Source organism: Malaclemys terrapin, chromosome 1 (genome assembly GCF_027887155.1).
Source record: "Malaclemys terrapin pileata isolate rMalTer1 chromosome 1, rMalTer1.hap1, whole genome shotgun sequence".
Taxonomy (NCBI): domain Eukaryota; kingdom Metazoa; phylum Chordata; order Testudines; family Emydidae; genus Malaclemys; species Malaclemys terrapin.
In genome coordinates, this window is record NC_071505.1 from 14,342,615 (window position 1) to 14,359,320 (window position 16,706).

The 16,706-nt window shown below is 43.5% G+C and overlaps 1 protein-coding gene across 2 annotated transcripts in view; it reads left to right on the forward strand.

Annotated features, from left to right (window-relative positions):
• The first annotated feature begins 1,988 nt into the window (after window positions 1-1,988).
• PROSER2 (proline and serine rich 2) overlaps window positions 1,989-16,706 on the forward strand; it is a 32,101-nt gene continuing 17,383 nt past the window's right edge. Inside the window, exons 1-2 of one of the 2 annotated variants that reach the window (XM_054016560.1) lie at window positions 1,989-2,284; window positions 15,713-15,940. In XM_054016560.1, the coding sequence (XP_053872535.1) occupies window positions 15,806-15,940 (135 nt within the window). In that variant the 5' untranslated portion in view covers window positions 1,989-2,284; window positions 15,713-15,805. Of the gene's footprint in view, window positions 2,285-2,682; window positions 2,774-15,712; window positions 15,941-16,706 lie in introns of those variants that run through there. The other variant, XM_054016559.1, reaches the window with a different exon arrangement.

Consider the following 16,706-nt stretch of genomic DNA (forward strand, 5'->3'; position numbering starts at 1 on the left):
TCACAGTTAAGGTCCCAATCCTGCAAGGTACTCTATGTGAGCAGATCCCTTTGTCCACCCAGAGTCAGAGGGGCTGGAACAATTTTTATAGTGGGGGTTCTGAGAAAGAGCCATTGAACCGAACGGTAAACCCTGTATATAATGGAAACCACTTCAAGCCAGGGGTTCCTGCTGCAGCACCCCCACACCCGTAGTTCCTCCACCAGAGTCCCACTGAAGTTTGTTAGAGTTTTACAATTATAAACTCTTACTGAGATTGCACGTACTTACTATATGTATGTGCCGTGCTTAGCACAATAGAGTTCCGGTTAGAGCTGTGTGAATAACTCTTCACTGACCAAATGAGGAGGGGTGTGTGTGTGGAAATGTTTTGGGTTGACCCAAGCAAAAATTTTTCTGCAAACTTAACAAGTTGAAAAAAATGAGTTTGAGTCAATCAGAAACATTTCACTTTGTCTGAGTTATTTTAACCTTTTTAAAAAAAACAAGCTGAGGTAAAATTCGAACTGGAAAGTTGTTTCGAATAAAAAAACAAAATATTTTGTTTTGAAAATATATTTTTTTAAAGTTTAGATTTTTTTTGTTTTCTCCCCCCACCGCTCCCAATGGACTCAACTCTGCAAATTCCAACACAAATTCACAACAGGTTTTGGTTGACCCAAATCTGCATTTTTTGACAGAAAAAAGTTTCAACCTAAAAATTTCATTGAGTTCTAGTCCTGATCTCTAAGTGCTAAAATCATACGTCGTAAATAATAACAACTCCACTTTTTGTACTAGAAATCAGGGCTAAGTTAAGAACTGCAGCAAACCATTTCAAAAAGGCAAGACCGGGCAAACACCAGGATTTAGCATTGAAAAAAAACCTCTCAGCTGTGTTTCAGTAACATTATCTTCAAACAGATAATTGTATTTGTCATTGAGATGGAGGCACTGTTTAATAAAACACACAATGGAGATAAGGTGTGGGAGACAGAACAGCTTTCTTTTCCTCATTCAGGCATAAGCCCTAGAAGAGAAAGATTTGGAAACAAAGTCGAGACTGCCAGCTCTGACACTAGTTTTCCTAGCTCTGACATTGTGGTGGTGTTTTTTTTCTTAAAATTTTTCACCAGTGCAGTTCTTCAAGAGGTAGAAAAACAGCAGGACCTCTAGAGTAGGCTATGGCAGTGTTGCCACCTCCTGTGATTTTACTGTGCGTCTCTTGCTAGTTGTGAGACTCCTTAAGGCCCAAGCTCCTGGAGTCATGTGATTATGTGAGACTCTTAGCTTTCATTAAAAAAAAAAAAGAAGTTTCTAGCCCTCATGATTGCAGACAAAAGCTTGAAGAAGTGATCTCTATAGGTTTAAAAACCAGGAGAATAAAAAGAACCCCAAATGTATTAATTGTTTTAACACTATCAAGAGTTTTAACCCAATTTCATGATTTTTTTTGAGGCCTGACTCATGATTTTGGTTGGCAATATTGCTAATGTGCTGGCTTTTTAACTAGAGTGTCATCTAGACCTAGGCATCTAACTACCTTTGAGGATCTGGGCCTTAGCAGCTCTGGTCTCACATTTCCCCATCTACATAATAAAGATACTTACCTCTCTTGGTCACAGGGTTGATGTAAGGGTTCATGCATTTTTTACGCCAATGGGGGTGGGGCTGTCCCCCAGAGTAAAGTTAGGCACATGCTTTAAGTGTTTGCTGGGCTGTGGCCTTGGTTTGTAAAGTGCTTTGAGTCCCTGGGTTGGAAGGTGCCATGCAGCGTTTTTGATCCGCACATGATCCTTGCTTTAAAAACTTAAACCAATAAGTCCAAGATGAGCCTTGAGAGCTGGCGAACTCTCACTCTGATGCACCGCAAGCTATTACGCACATCCCTTCCTCCCCACCCCCGGCCGTTTATGTATTTGTTTGGGATGTTTTAACAGGTTTACAAATCTCTGCCAGGTCAGTATCAGAAACAAAACCAGCTGTGCAACAGAGCGCTTGTGTTTAAAGAGACATTACACCACAAGCCAGTCATCGGGGCTCTCTGCTTACCAGGGTGTTACTGTATTGCGGAGTGAGCATTGCTGCAATACCGATCCTATTCTTCACCTCAGTGGTTCCCAACCAGGGGTACGCGTACCCTTGGGGGGTACTCAGAGGTCTTCCAGGGGGTACATCAACTCATCCAGTGATTTGCCTAGTTTTATAACAGGCTACAAAAAACCCACTAGCGAAGTCAGTACAAACTAAAATTTCATAGAGACAACGACTGGTTTATCCTGCTCTATCTCCTACACACGGAAATGTAAGTACAATCTTTATATTCCAAATGATTTATATGATAATGATACGGTTAAAATGAGAAAGTCAGCAATTGTTCAGTGCTGCTGGGACACACACTTTCCTATTTTTACCTCCGCTTGTGTAACAAGTCGTTTTTAAGTGAGGTGAAACGTGGGGGTAGGGAAGACAAATCAGGTGCCTCAAAGGGGTAAACTAGTCTGGAAAGGTGGAGAGCCGCTGCCCAGCGCGCCTGGGAAAGGCTTGGCCACACGGATACCTGGGGAGCGAAGGGGAAGGGGGAGGACTCCACCCGAGCCCGGCCCGGGCAGAGAACTGTCCCTTTAACGCCAGCTGGGGCGGAGGGGGGCGTGGGCCGGGCCAGTGCGCATGAGTTCCGTGGCTGGCTGCTGGGCTGGGTGTCCCTGCCCGAGCGGGAGTCACGGCAGCTGGGAGGGCTCCCGCACCTGCTCGGCTCCCGGCGCTGGCTGACGGAGCGGGCTGGGCCGGCCAGGTGAGTGCGGGCGCTGGTCAGGGCAGGAGCGTGGCCGGGCTGGGCTGCGGGGAGGGACGGGCTCTCTCGTATCCCAGCGGGACAGAGCGGCTGGGGGGCCGGCGCTGTCTGTAGCTAGCAAGACGGGATAATGAGCGGCTCTGCTCTGGGGCTCCCGCAGGGCTGTGCGGATAAAGGTCCCCGTGTGTCCATCAGCCTCCCTGTGTCCCTACCTCGCCACCCCTCCGATCTCATCCCGAATCTCAGCTGAACACCTCCCTCCCCTTCCTCTGAATCTGCTTCCTCTTCCCCTACCGCCTCCTTGCTTGGGCGTTAAGGTGTCGCTGACCCAGGTGCTTTGGGAGCCCGTGGAGGTAAGAGGTGGTATGAAGTGGCTTCGTTATACCCAACACTGACTAACGCCCCGGCCAGGGGACGATGTGCCTCCTCCCGTGTGTAGAACTGCAGAGACTAGACTATGGCTTGTTGTGAGATTGACCCACTAACCTATATATATGGGGGGTCGAGAGCGCCTGTAGTTCTCCCCTGCCTTGGACATTCAGCGCGGAGAGCTTTGCCTTTGCTCCACCCCAGGCAGGTTTCATAGGAAACTAACCCAAGTTTATTTAAGCACCACCTCTTAGGCTGTGGCTCTCCAAAGCCAAGCGCCTGGCTACCCTTTGCAAACATTTTTTTTCCCCTCCTGTCTAGTAGGAGGCTCCGTTTATGATTTTGTTTGTTTATCCCTAATGAGCTGGGGTGGGGGAATTAAGAAATGTAGCTATTAAAATGCAGCTACCATAGGAAGGAAGACCAGCTCAGGTGATCTGTATTCTGCTTGCGTAATGATGTCTATAGAGCCCTTTTGTGTCCAAAAATCCTGAGTGCTTCCCTGTCTCTCAAAGGCTGTGTTGAACAGCGTGCATGCTTTTTTTATATTATTATAATTTTTTTGGTATTGAAAAATTTCCCACCCAGGAGGGGCAGCATCACTGCAAGTGTTAGTATAGATAAGTGGCGGTTGGGGTTTTAAATACGCTGTCTTCTGAACTTGCTCAAAACAGGTCTATGATTCAGTGCAATAGCGTTAGCCATAGGGGTGGAGGGATGAGCGAGCCTAATGCAACAAGGCGAAGATACAAGTGAAGTGGGTGCTTGCCTGCATGAGGAAAATGATGCAGGAAAGCTAAGTGGTATTCATCCCACTATTCTAAAGCTGTGTTGAGACTACTTTTTTCTCTTATCATCTGGATGTGGGGAAAACTTAACTGAGCCCTGGTCTACACTGCAAACTTCTGTCGGTATAACTACAGCACTCAGGGGTATGGAAAACCCATACCCCTGAGCCATGCCTAACTCCTGGTGTAGACAGTGCTTTGTCGACAGGAGGGCTTCTCCTGTGGATATGGCTACTGCCTTTGGGGGAGGTGGAGTACCCATGCCGAAGAGAGAAGCTCTCATCAGCATAGGTAGTGTCTTCACTAAGTAGCGCAGTGGCACCGTAAGTGTAGACAAGCCCTGATGTATTGCCAGAAGCAATGCATGGCAGAGTTTTTAATAAAAAAAAAAAAAAAAAAGGTTAAATTACACTACATACCAGTGAAATGAATTTTTGGATGTCAGGATTATAGTCTAATCCAGTGGGTGTTTGGGAGAGGCTGACCTAATCTCCTTGTTTCCCCCACACTTTTTTTTTTTTTTAAACCACTGAATCAGCGGCAAAATCTCAATTTACGTCCATGGGAGCAGAATCAGGCCCTAAGGGTCTGTTACTGGTATGTGCCAGGTACCCCTTGATTTTAATGGGAGTCAGGATGGTTTGAGGGGGGAGTATCTTAATATCAGGAAGCTGAAAAGCCATTTATTTGTGGTTGGGTTTATGTTGTAGAAACCACAACTGCTGGTTTCTAACAAATATTTAAGAAGTCCATTGCAAACATACAATTCTCTTTGTTATTTTTCATTTGTATCACACCTAGAGGGCCAGAACTGAGATCAGGGCCCCACTGTGTTAGGTGCTGGACATATACTAACAATTTACAGTCTAAATAGATGAGACAGCTGAAAAGGGAAACTGAGGCAGAGAAAGGTGAAGTGACTTTCCCAAGATCAAATTCTTCACTTTCAGTTGTTTTGTTTGTTTGTTTTTTTTTTGTGGTTTTTTCTCCCCTCAATTGCAAAGCAATAGCAGTTAGGTACCAAAAATGCATAGCAGCTTTTTTTGTGCAAGGAAGGGAAACTGAAGGAAAGAGGTTTTTATTTTTTTCCCCAAACCCGCTTAAGAAAGAATAAGTCTTGGTCTTAAAAGCTTGTGTATTTTCTGGCTTAGGCTATTAAAAGGCATTATTTTAAGACTCTTGTACAGATCACTGGCTAATGCAGCACTGCAGATGGGTGCTACTTTATAGACACAGCAATTTCTATATAGAATAGTCACTTTGCAAATCTTATTGTTAAGTAAAATGGAACTACGTTAGTCAAAATGCTTGTGAAAATGTCTTTATTGCACACAGATGAATCTGAAATCAATACTCGGTTTAGATCACTGTTCAGTAATAGACAGAATAGATATTTCCAGATAAAAGAAGCAAGTGTCTAATTTGTATTCTTCACAACTAAGCGTACAGGGACAAAAATTTTAAATTGGGGTTGAGATGCTGTACAGACTAGCAGTACAAGTAACATTTAAGATTTGAGTGGGAGAGGGGGATTCTTTCTTTGTATCTCTGAATAGTCAGTTTCACTGTTCTCCCTGTATAGTCAGTGGTGAGTTGTTGGTTTTTTTTTTTTTTTTTTTTTTCTGGTCTTGCTTGTGTGGGTGCTGCGGAGAAAAATATTAACCAGGAACGCAGGCAGTCTGGGGAACTGGGTGGGTGTAGTTACCTTGAAACTTTTTTTTAAATGGACTATTTCAAGCTGACAGTGTCCCTCTAATGATGGGGAGCATGTGAATAAATGTCAATAGGAGGGAGCCTTAAGAAGCCAGCTGCAACATCACATTCTACCAAAACTATTCTGTTAACAGAATGTATTTGACAATTTGGAATTCTTGTTTACCACTGGCTTCAGCCATCCCCTCCCAGGTAGGTTGTATTTTGCTTAGAAAATCGCTACGGTTAAGGTTTTTGTCATGGCTATTTTTAGTAAAAGTCACAGATGGGTCATGGGCAATAAACAAAAATTAATTGAAGCCCATGAGCTGTCTGTGACTTTTACTAAAAATAGCCATGACAAAACCCTTAACCGTGGCGATTTTCTAAGCAAAATACAACCTACCTGGGTTTCTTAGTAAAAATAATGGTGGGGAAGGGACTGATGAGGGATAACTGAAGCCTGGGCGGGGGGAAGGGGATGTTGAGAGTCCGAACCCTGCTGCATGGAAGGAGGGGAGCCAGCATCAGCTGCCCTCAGGGGGTTGGGGCTCTGGGGTCTCCCTGCCTCCTCTGGGGGCTCAGGGCTCTGGAGATGGCAGCTGGGAGCTGTGGGGGTCCCCTGCCACTTGTAGTGGCAGAGAGCTCCTGCTCTGCCACCCTGGGGATGAAGCAGAAACTGTCACTGAGGTCTCTGTAAATCATGGAATCTGTGATCTGTGACATCTTCTCCTTAATAATCACTGTTGATCCTTATGGCAGAAAAGCTCATAAAACAGGAACACATCCTTAACACAGCCTGTTGCCTCAGGCAGATGATCTTTTGCATGTCTCCTGCCATTTACCGTAGCTCTTTCTGAGGCAAAGCACTCTGACTTTTTTGCGCGGCACATCTCTTCCTACACCCTCCCTGCTAAGTTGCAACATTCACAAGAGATCATAAACTCCATTGCTAGACTGACCTAGTGATGCTGTAGTGGGCTGCATGGATATTGGGGACAAAAATTCTCATGCCTTCCTAAGTATGGTAGAAAACTATTCGCCTGTGATCTATACAGCAGTGGGATCAAAGTTATGGGACCCTGAACCCCCCATGATTTTACACTTGTGACAAGACAGAAGCTGACTAATTAAAGAAAAACCTGTACCTTGAATTGTCTGTATTCTATGCAGTTCCAAAGCATAAGTACTAAGCACCAAGTTATCAAGAGGAGGAATGCAAACTAATTTACTTTTAAAGTCCTCTAAAATTCCCCTCCTGGAAGTTTGCATAAGAATGTTTAAATTCTTGGGAGATTTCAGTCCTATGGCATATTTAATACCTAATATAAAATAGGTCTAGACAGCCATTGGTGTTGTATCTAGTTCTTCCTTAACTAGTCACAGGCCATCAAATCTCAACCAGAGCTGGGCAGTGAGAGCTTTATCCTTATCCTCCTGTAAGAAGTTAATCTAAAGAAAAGTAACTACTTGTCACTGGCTGAGGTTTTATTTTTAGGTGGGGTGGGAAGGGATTTTATTTCTGCAAACACATGGGGGCTAACAGCACTAGTTAGAGATCTTTCTCTGGTTGTTTAGGGTTACCATAGGTCTGGTTTTTCCCGGACATGTCCGGCTTTTTGGTAATCAAACCCCCGTCTGGGGGGAATTGCCAAAAAGCCGAACATGTCCGGGAAAAATACCGGCCGGGCACTTCCCCTCCCAGGCTCCAGCTGCTCTGCTCCAGCGGCGCAGGGTCCGGAGGCAAGGGGGCTGCCCGAAGCCGGAGCGCTACCGGCTTCACGGTTTGCTGGGCAGCCTCCAGACCCTGCACCCCCGGCTGGGCGCTTCCCCTCCCGGGCTCCAGCTGTGCTGGGGAAGCGCCGGCCGGGGGCGCAGGGTCTGGGGGCTGCCCGGCAAACCATGAAGCCGGTAGCGCTGGGGCAGCCCTTTTCACATGGCTGGGAGGGAGGAGGGGGATTTAGGGCTGGGACTTTGGGGAATGGGCGGAGTTGGGGTGGGGAAGGGGTGGGAAAGGGGCGGGGCCAGGGCCCTGTGGAGTGTCTCCTTTTTTTTTTTATTTTTTAAATATGGTAACCCTATGGTGGTTTAACCTGGTATGTTGCATCTAGGCCTTCCCAATTGTTTTATTTGTCTTAGGGTAGATAAGTTGCTTTCTTGTGGCATGATGTAGCTAAAACGTATTGATTCTGTAAGTTACAGCTGCAGTTATTCACAAGTGGTAAGGCAAAGACTCAAACCAACTCGCTTCTCAACATTGTTCTTATCAATTCTCTTGAACCTGCGCCTAATCTTAGATGCCGAGCACCCTTGACTCCTGCTGAAGTGAGGATTAAGTCTGTAACCAGAATTTTACCACGTTCTGAACAACTCGCTTACCTGAGGGTCTTGGGGCGATATTTCCAAAACAGTAATCGCATGGAATGCAGTAAAGGTTTCTCATCTTGGCGGTGGTTTGGTTACCTTGCCTTAGAACTAGGCAGTTTAACAATCTCTTATTGTTTGGTGAATATTTTCAAAAGTGTGTTCTTTCAACAACAACAAAAATAGCCTGCGCTTGAAAATCCAGAAAGACCGGTTAAGAAATGAAGACCACATCGAGCTGGCTTGTTTTTTTTATAAAGCATCATGAGACTGAGAGAGTAATTTGGTCAAAGATGTAACCTTAACCGTTAAACAAAGCAAGACGACAAAGTACTGTACACATTGAAGTTAACTCTTGTTTGGAGAGCCATGTTAGAGGCAATCACAAATTAACAGTTCCCATTTTTTTTTTTTTTTTTAATTAGGCTCCTTTCTCCATTTAATTTAGGCTCCGATTTCAGCAAAGCGCTAGAACACATGCTTGAATTCCCTGTGAAGTCAATTGGATTCAAGCACATGCATTAAGTGCTTTGCTGAACTGTTGCTTCACTTGCCTGGCTGTTTTAGGGCCTTATGTACACAGGATTAATTATTGTAGTGTTGTCAACGCCTGTGATTTATTTTTATTTTTTTATCACTAATCTCATGATGCTTGGTGTTTCTGAAGCCCAGCGTGGAGATTAATGTGATTATGTGAGAATCTCAGCTTTCATTTACAAAAATAAGAAGTTTCCAGCACTCGATTGCAGAGAAAAGCTTGAAAATGTGACCTGAATGCATCTTAATGGCTCAGAAACCAAAAACTTAATACAAAGAACCCATATTGTATTTTTTTAAATGTCATTAATTTGGGGGGCTGGGTTCTTGATTGGAATACTTGTGGTTGGTACTGCTGTTACGTATATTGCAGTAACACCCAGAATTCCCGGTCAGGATCAGAAGAGCCCCATTATTCTAGGTTCTTGTAGTAAGGGGTGACATGCTTCGTTGCTTCTGTACACCAAGCTTATTGCACACACGAAAGGGTTCTTGCACCTCTCCACCCACACCCCCCACAAGCTTCGTGTGTGCCACCTTCCCATCACCCTGTATTTCTGGGATTCCCCAAAACTCTCCCCTGCCAAAGACTGTGTGGGACTACCCGCACCCGTAGTGTCCCTCAATCTCCCCCTGCCAGAGGTTCTGTGTGCACCCCATTCCTCCTTGCCCTCCATGCCAGGGGCTCTGTCTGTCTCCCTTTCTCCACTTTCCTCCACACCAGGTGCTGTGTGCATACCCCCTTCCGGTTCCATCCATTCTTCCTTCAGCCCCCACATCATTATGTCTTCTCTGTTTGGGAGAGAAGCCATTCAAGAGATCAACATGTTAAACTCTATTGGGAGAATGAACATAGATGAGGTAAAGGTATTATGCTGGAAGGCATTAATGGATGCCATCAACCAGTTGTTTCTTCTATAGACAATTGAAGGGATAATAGAAGCTGTGGCTGTGCTAATTGGATGACGGGGGCTCTGTGTCTCCCATTTTCCCTTGTTTTATTATTTGATTGGGGGGGGAGGGGAGAATCAGTAATGTTCTGGTCATTAATGCCTAGAATGTTCCCTGTGATTTAAATTTTTTTTTTAAATGACTTGCTTCTTTGTTTATTTCCAAAGCATTATATTTATATATAGTACAGGGAGGGGGACAGTTCAGCAACATTCTGTTTTCTAAAAATTTTAATAACTTTCTGAGAATCATGACCATATTTTCTTCAATATATCATGCTGGTCATGTAAGTGAAATGGTGCTCTCTACATTTGGATGCTTTCCATTTTGGAAGGATCAATCTTGCCTATTAAGCTCTCAAACGAAATTGTTTTTGTGGTTTGCTACCTAGTACATCACTTAGCTCTCCTAGTATAAAAATTCTGTATCTTCTGGTTGCTAAACATGAAACAAAGTACAGTAATAATCTGAGCCCACAGGCTCTAAAAATTTGGCTTTCTAGAATGAAAGACAACTCCTTTAATCTACAGCAATTTTCTATAGTCTCTCTGAGTCTGTGCATCTTGGGAAGATTAAAACTGAACTCAGACTAAAATTATCAGTGTCAGTTACAAAATACTATTGATGAAATCCCCATCCACTAACCGAACATGGTTAGTTGCAGTTAAATGTAAGAATTGTGTGGCTTTCAAATAATCCTAAAGCGAAAACTAGAGCACTGTTATTGGGGACTGGGAATTTGCTCTTAGGAAAACTGTCAGTGTTTTCAGATGTACTTTTCTGCTGTCTGGCCTGAAGTGCAATATTTGGGCCACTGATGAGTGATGGGAACAGTCTACCACAATTGGTTCAAGTAAGGGCATTGCATTTAAACACCTGTAATGTGTCCATAATGAGTGTGTTGGGTAGACAAGAAATAAATCCTGTTGTGAACAGCTTCCATTTTTAATGCATTTTGAAGGTCAAGAAGAGCAGCTTCCTATTAACCTGCTGTTTGATCTCCCCTTAGGATTTATTTTATTTTGAGCCTGTCTGGTTACCTTGACAATCCTATTGGACTATACCATGGGGGGGGGGGGTTGTTTTGAAGCTCATTAGGAGGTTAGAGTAGAGGTGGCTAAAGTCATAAAATCTCTATCTCTTGCTGGTGATGGGGGAGTACCAAGACACAGAGACTTCTGCATTATTCAAGTCCAAGAAGGGAATTTGTCTGTAAATTATACTACTTGTATCACAGTAATGCTTGGAGGCCACGGTTGAGATCAGTCCGCATGGTGCTAGGCACTGTACAAACACATAGCAGGAGACAGTCCCTGCCCTGACGAGCATAAATTCTAAATAGACAGACCCACACCATGGGGGCCAGGCTGGGACAAAGGCAGTGTTATCCTTCTTCTACAGATGGGGATATGAGGCCCAGAGAGACTAAATGACTTGTCCATGATCACACACAGTCTGTGGTAGAGCTGACTGTTGAACGTAGGTCTCCTGAGTCCCAGTCTAGTGCCTCCACAATACCCGCCTGCACTGCCCTCTATCCTAGGCCAAAGCTATGTAGCATCAAATTTACCAATAAATTGCCATTTTGGATTATTGCTTTGCTGAAGACCTCTGTCTGAATTACATTTTCTGCTCTGTTAGGAACCTCTTCTAATTCCCTGGTTAGGCTTCCTGTGTGACTAGGCCGTAATTCTGTTAGATTTGATCTTTTAGGCTAGGTTTAAGACACTTTAAAAAAACCCTCCTGCCCTGTCCACATCAGCAGTTAAATAGTTTAACTGATAAACCAGGCTCACAAGCTTTCCTCACGTGAGCAAAATCTGTAGGGTAGCCAAGGCCTACAAGAGAGAGGAATAATGGCTACCATAACACATTTTGCCTGTTGTTGGGTAGGAGGGTGAAGATTTCTTCTTTTCCAAGGAATGATTAACTACTGAGCTCGATGAAGCCTTTCTGAGCCTGAAATGCAGGATGAATAACGTGGAGTTGTTGGAAGTGAAGCTGCTCACTGCTGTTAGAGTTCTTATTAGCATTGGATCTGGGTGTTCTTTTTCAGGTGCAAAGAATACCCCACTGAGGCTCAGTACAGGACCCCCTTGAGGTTTTGCAGTTGACTTCAGTGGGAGCAGGACAGGACTCTTGGGTCAAATAGTTCTCCCTCCTCCTCCTGATTAGATTAGGTTTGTTTAAACTTTTGGAGGCTGAGATGCCCTGGTGATGTGAGACATGTAAATTCCTAGATAGACAACAAACTTGGTGACCTCTTGTCACCAGTGGGGCACCATTGTGAAAATTGGGGGTGTATGTGTGAAAAGTTCAGCAAGAAGCTTTAGGGTTAGGATACCTGAAAGACACTGTTAACAGATGGAACAAATGTGGTGTTTCAGTACATTCAACCCAAGGATCCTACGTGACTGTTACCGGGAGATGTTCAAAGGCACAAATGGGCGGTAAGCATCCCACTTTCATGGAGTTGTGGTAAGAGTTGGGTATTTGTGCCTTTGACAACCTCCCTTACTTGTAAGCAGTGTCTTTAAAGACAATGGATTAAATCCTTGTCCTGTTGAAGTCAATGGGAGTTTCCCAATGGACTTCAGCAGCACCAGGCTTTTAACCCATTGTGTTACCTTTCACCAAATGCTACTGCCATGTGAACAGTCTAGTGCTGTGTCCCAGTGCTTACTCTGAAGATGGAGCTGAGGAATCCATGTAATGGGACAGGATGCGTTCTTCCTTTATGCTGCTTGTTTGAATTTCACATCCTCCTGCCATTGCATAAGAATGGCCGTACTGGGTCAGACCAAAGGTCCATCTAGCCCAGTATCCTGTCTACTGACCATGGCCAATGCCAGGTGCCCCAGAGGGAGTGAACCTAACAGGTAATGATCAAGTGATCTCTCTCCTGCCATCCATCTCCACCCTCTGACAAACAGAGGTTAGGGCACCATTCCTTGCCCATCGTGGCTAATAACCATTAATGGACTTAACCTCCATGAATTTATCCAGTTCTTTTTTAAATGCTGTTATAGTCCTAGCCTTCACAACCTCCTCAGGTAAGGAGTTCCACAAGTTAACTGTGCGCTGTGTGAAGAAGAACTTCCTTTTATTTGTTTTAAACCTGCTGCATATTAATTTCATTTGGTGACCCCTAGTTCTTGTATTATGGGAATAAGTAAGTAACTTTTCCTTATCTACTTTCTCCACATCACTCATAATTTTATATACCTCTATCATATCCCCCCCCTTAGACTCCTGTTTTCCAAGCTGAAGAGTCCTAGCCTCTTTAATCTCTCCTCATATGGGACCCTCTCCAAACCCCTAATGATTTTAGTTGCCCTTCTCTGAACCTTTTCTAGTGCCAGTATATCTTTTTTGAGATGAGGAGACCACGTCTGTACGCAGTATTCGAGATGTGGGCGTTGATTTATATAAGGGCAATAATATATTCTCCGTCTTATTCTCTATCCCCTTTTTAATGATTCCTAACATCCTGTTTGCTTTTTTTGACCACCTCTGCACACTGCGTGGACATCTTCAGAGAACTATCCATGATGACTCCAAGATCTTTTTCCTGATTTGTTGTAGCTAAATTAGCCCCCATCATATTGTATGTATAGCTGGGGTTATTTTTTCCAATGTGCATTACTTTACATTTATCTATTTAATATCATTTGCCATTTTGTTGCCCAATCACTTAGTTTTGTGAGATCTTTTTGAAGTTCTTCACAGTCTGCTTTGGTCTTAACTATTTTGAGCAGTTTAGTATCCTCTGCAAACTTTGCCACCTCACTTTTTACCCCTTTCTCCAGATCATTTATGAATAAGTTGAATAGGATTGGTCCTAGGACTGACCCTTGGGGAACACCACTAGTTACCCCTCTCCATTCTGAGACTTTACCATTAATTCCTACCCTTTGTTCCCTGTCTTTTAACCAGTTCTCAATCCATGAAAGGACCTTCCCTTTTATCCCATGACAACTTAATTTATGTAAGAGCCTTTAGTAAGGGACCTTGTCAAAGGCTTTCTGGAAATTTAAGTACACTATGTCCACTGGATCCCCCTTGTCCACATGTTTTTTGACCCCTTCAAAGAATTCTAATAGATTAGTAAGACACGATTTGCCTTTAGAGAAACCATGTTGACTTTTGCCCAACAATTTATGTTCTTCTATGTGTCTGACAATTTTATTCTTTACTATTGTTTCGACTAATTTACCCGGTACCAACGTTCGACTTATTGGTCTGTAATTGCCGGGATCACCTCTAGAGCCCTTTTAAAATATATCTCTGGTGCCTGCAGAGGCAGAAATGAGAACACTGGCAGGTGCAGCAGTATTAAAAACATGCCTGCCTTGTAACCTTTGGTCATAGTTTTCATAGTATACATGTATGAAACAGTAATTCTGGGCATGTACTTACATAGGTCTTGCTGTAATTGCAAGAGTAAGTAAGTATAGTAAGAGGTGGGCATAAGAAGAGGGCAGAAATAAGTGTTCATTCCTATGGATAGGTGGCTTTTAAAAGTCTCCAAAGTAAATCGTAACTGTTAGATTTATTGTTGCTTACAAGAGCAGCTTTTTCCTATTTTAGCATGGTTCAGTGGGGTGGAAATCCACTGCTCTGTTTACTTTGGATTGTTTACTCCTAGGATTTTCTGGATTGCAGCCTAGCTACATTGTGTGGGAGTCTTCCCATAAGACAAATATTGGCGTGATGGCATAGCTAAGACAACATTCATACATACCTTTAGTATATCATAGCATTCTGCCAGGATGAAGTGATCAGGAGAATGGAACGGTTAGAATATTGATAGATGCTGTTGTACTGATGTGACATGCCAATCAGCTGGTTAAGAGGCAAAAAATAAGTTAGTGGTTTCTGAGAGCCGGGGTGGGGTGGGGTGAGAGAGGAGAAATAATCCAGTTGAACTGGAAATGTAAACTGGGCTCCCCACCTCCCACTTGTTTTGCCCCTAAGGAGTCAAACTATGAGACTGTAAGTTCTTCGGGTCCGGGACTGTCTCATTCTATGTTTGTACTGTGCCGGGCTCAGTACAGACCCCATTCTCAATGGTCCCCTGGGCTCTAACATAACAAACGTGATAGTTGGTGGTACTAAATACCAGCCCATGACCCCGGTGTACTGAAGAATTGTATTTGTTACCACTCTACAGAATATTTAAATATTGCTTGTGACTGGGAAAGTCCTGGTGGGGGGGGGGGGGAAAAGACGATGCATCTGGAACGTGTGTGGTGTTACTTCTCAGTACATCATCATGCTATTAGATATGTCTGGATGTTTGAGAGGAGATGGGCCGGTAGGGTGGGGAAGTGTCTCATGCTGTTAGTGAGCGCTGTCTCTAGAGGATGCTCTTATCTTCATGTTAATGTTTGGGACTGAAGAAAATATTGGGGCAGAGGGGTAAGGTTCCTTCAAAGCATTACAACTAGTTCTAATGCTTATTAACCTGATACAGCGGAACTGAAACCTGCGATAGTTTGAAAGCTCTTGTGCGTCAGTAAATACTTGTGTATGGGGTTTTTATTCCAATAAGCCTGGTTTCTCCAAAGGAATAAACCTCTTTCTGCATGACAGTGAATGAAATTAAGTTGGAGCCAGAGGTGCTTTAAGGTTTAAAGTGCAATTTCACTCTGAAATGGGACTATAAAAATGGTACCTGCTTACTCCACAGATGGGTTCCTTGAATGTAATCAAGATTGGATCTGTTCACATGAGTGACAAATGAGTCAGCCCTACAGAGCTAAGAGATGGAACTGGATTTCATTCCTCTTATGCATCTTAATAAAAAAGAAAAATTGTTCCCATCAAACCCATTGGCAGTTAAGGGGTTGCATAGAGGTCACTGGAGGTGTAATAATTTGGCATGCAGAATCTTATTACCCGTAGTAGTGATGTGTGATAATACTAATAATAGAAAACCCAGCCTGATTGTCAGATCCCAGTATGTAGTTATGTAATGTCCGCACCGATAAACGGAGCCCATCTGATCCGGAAGTCGCCAAGATGGACATGTAGCCCATGTGTTTTAAAGTTGCCTTTTAGATTAGAACTGCACTTTAAGATGTAGGTGGTTGATGGAAATACCCTGGTCTCCTGCAAAGTGATTAAAAGATTTTTCCTGATTATAGACTGAGATCTTCACTGTTTACCCTCCCTGCCTGTTAAATAGATTAAAAATCAAACCTAAACTAACACCACAGTTCTCTTCTACTTTCAGAGATGAACATGGTGAGCAGCACCATATAAGGCATTGACCACTTTCTACGCTGCCCGACAAACCTGCTTTGGAACTATCTTTCTTTGGGGTGGGATGCCTAGACATTTGATGTTGGACTTTTCAGAAATGGCATCTGAAATCTCACCAAAGTGCAGACTTGAGAGCTTTGAAAGAAGTGGGAGCTCGGAGAGTCGAAGCACCCACTCTAGGTGCAGGAATTTTACCTTGGTAAGTGCTTAATCTAGCTAAGTGACGTGACCTAACCTACCTTTTGCTTTCTTTGCATCCTGTAGTTTTGGATTTTTTTAGTGTGAAGCTCAATTGACTGGAGTCCTGTACTACTGATTTTTTTGATTGGTTTCAGGGTAGCAGCCATGTTAGTCTGTATCTGTAAAAGGAACAGGAGTACTTGTGGCGCCTTAGAGACTAATAAATTTGATTATAGCTCTACATACATTGTAAGGCCAAAAAAACCCATTTTTGCTCCTTTAGTCTGACTTTCTGCCTATGACGCAGGCCATAGCTTGGTGGAATGCCTTATTTTATTTCATTCACAAAGCTGGAATAACCAAGACTAGGTTGCTAGATCAAATCACATTGTAAACTTCCCTATTCCGTTCGCACGCATCTTACCACCACGGATTTGGAATCACAGTTGACTCATTCCAGACACAGACAAGTCCTGTGAACAAAAGAAATTGGAGATGTTTACCCTCTTCCCAAAGCAGGGCAGCTTTGAGAATAACCATCAGTAAGGTACTTAATGCTTGATTGTAGACATCTCCTGTCTTCTGTTTCCTATTAGATTAGGCACTTAGTTGCCACTAGCTGCATAAAGACTCTACTACTCACTCAGACTTAATATAATTTGGTGTGTAATGAATACATCACCATAAACATAGCTGTCTTCACATAAATGCATGTGTGTGGTCATTAAAATTGTGCATGAGTAATCGCAGAGTGTGAGACATGAGCCTTGCATCCTCCAATTAGA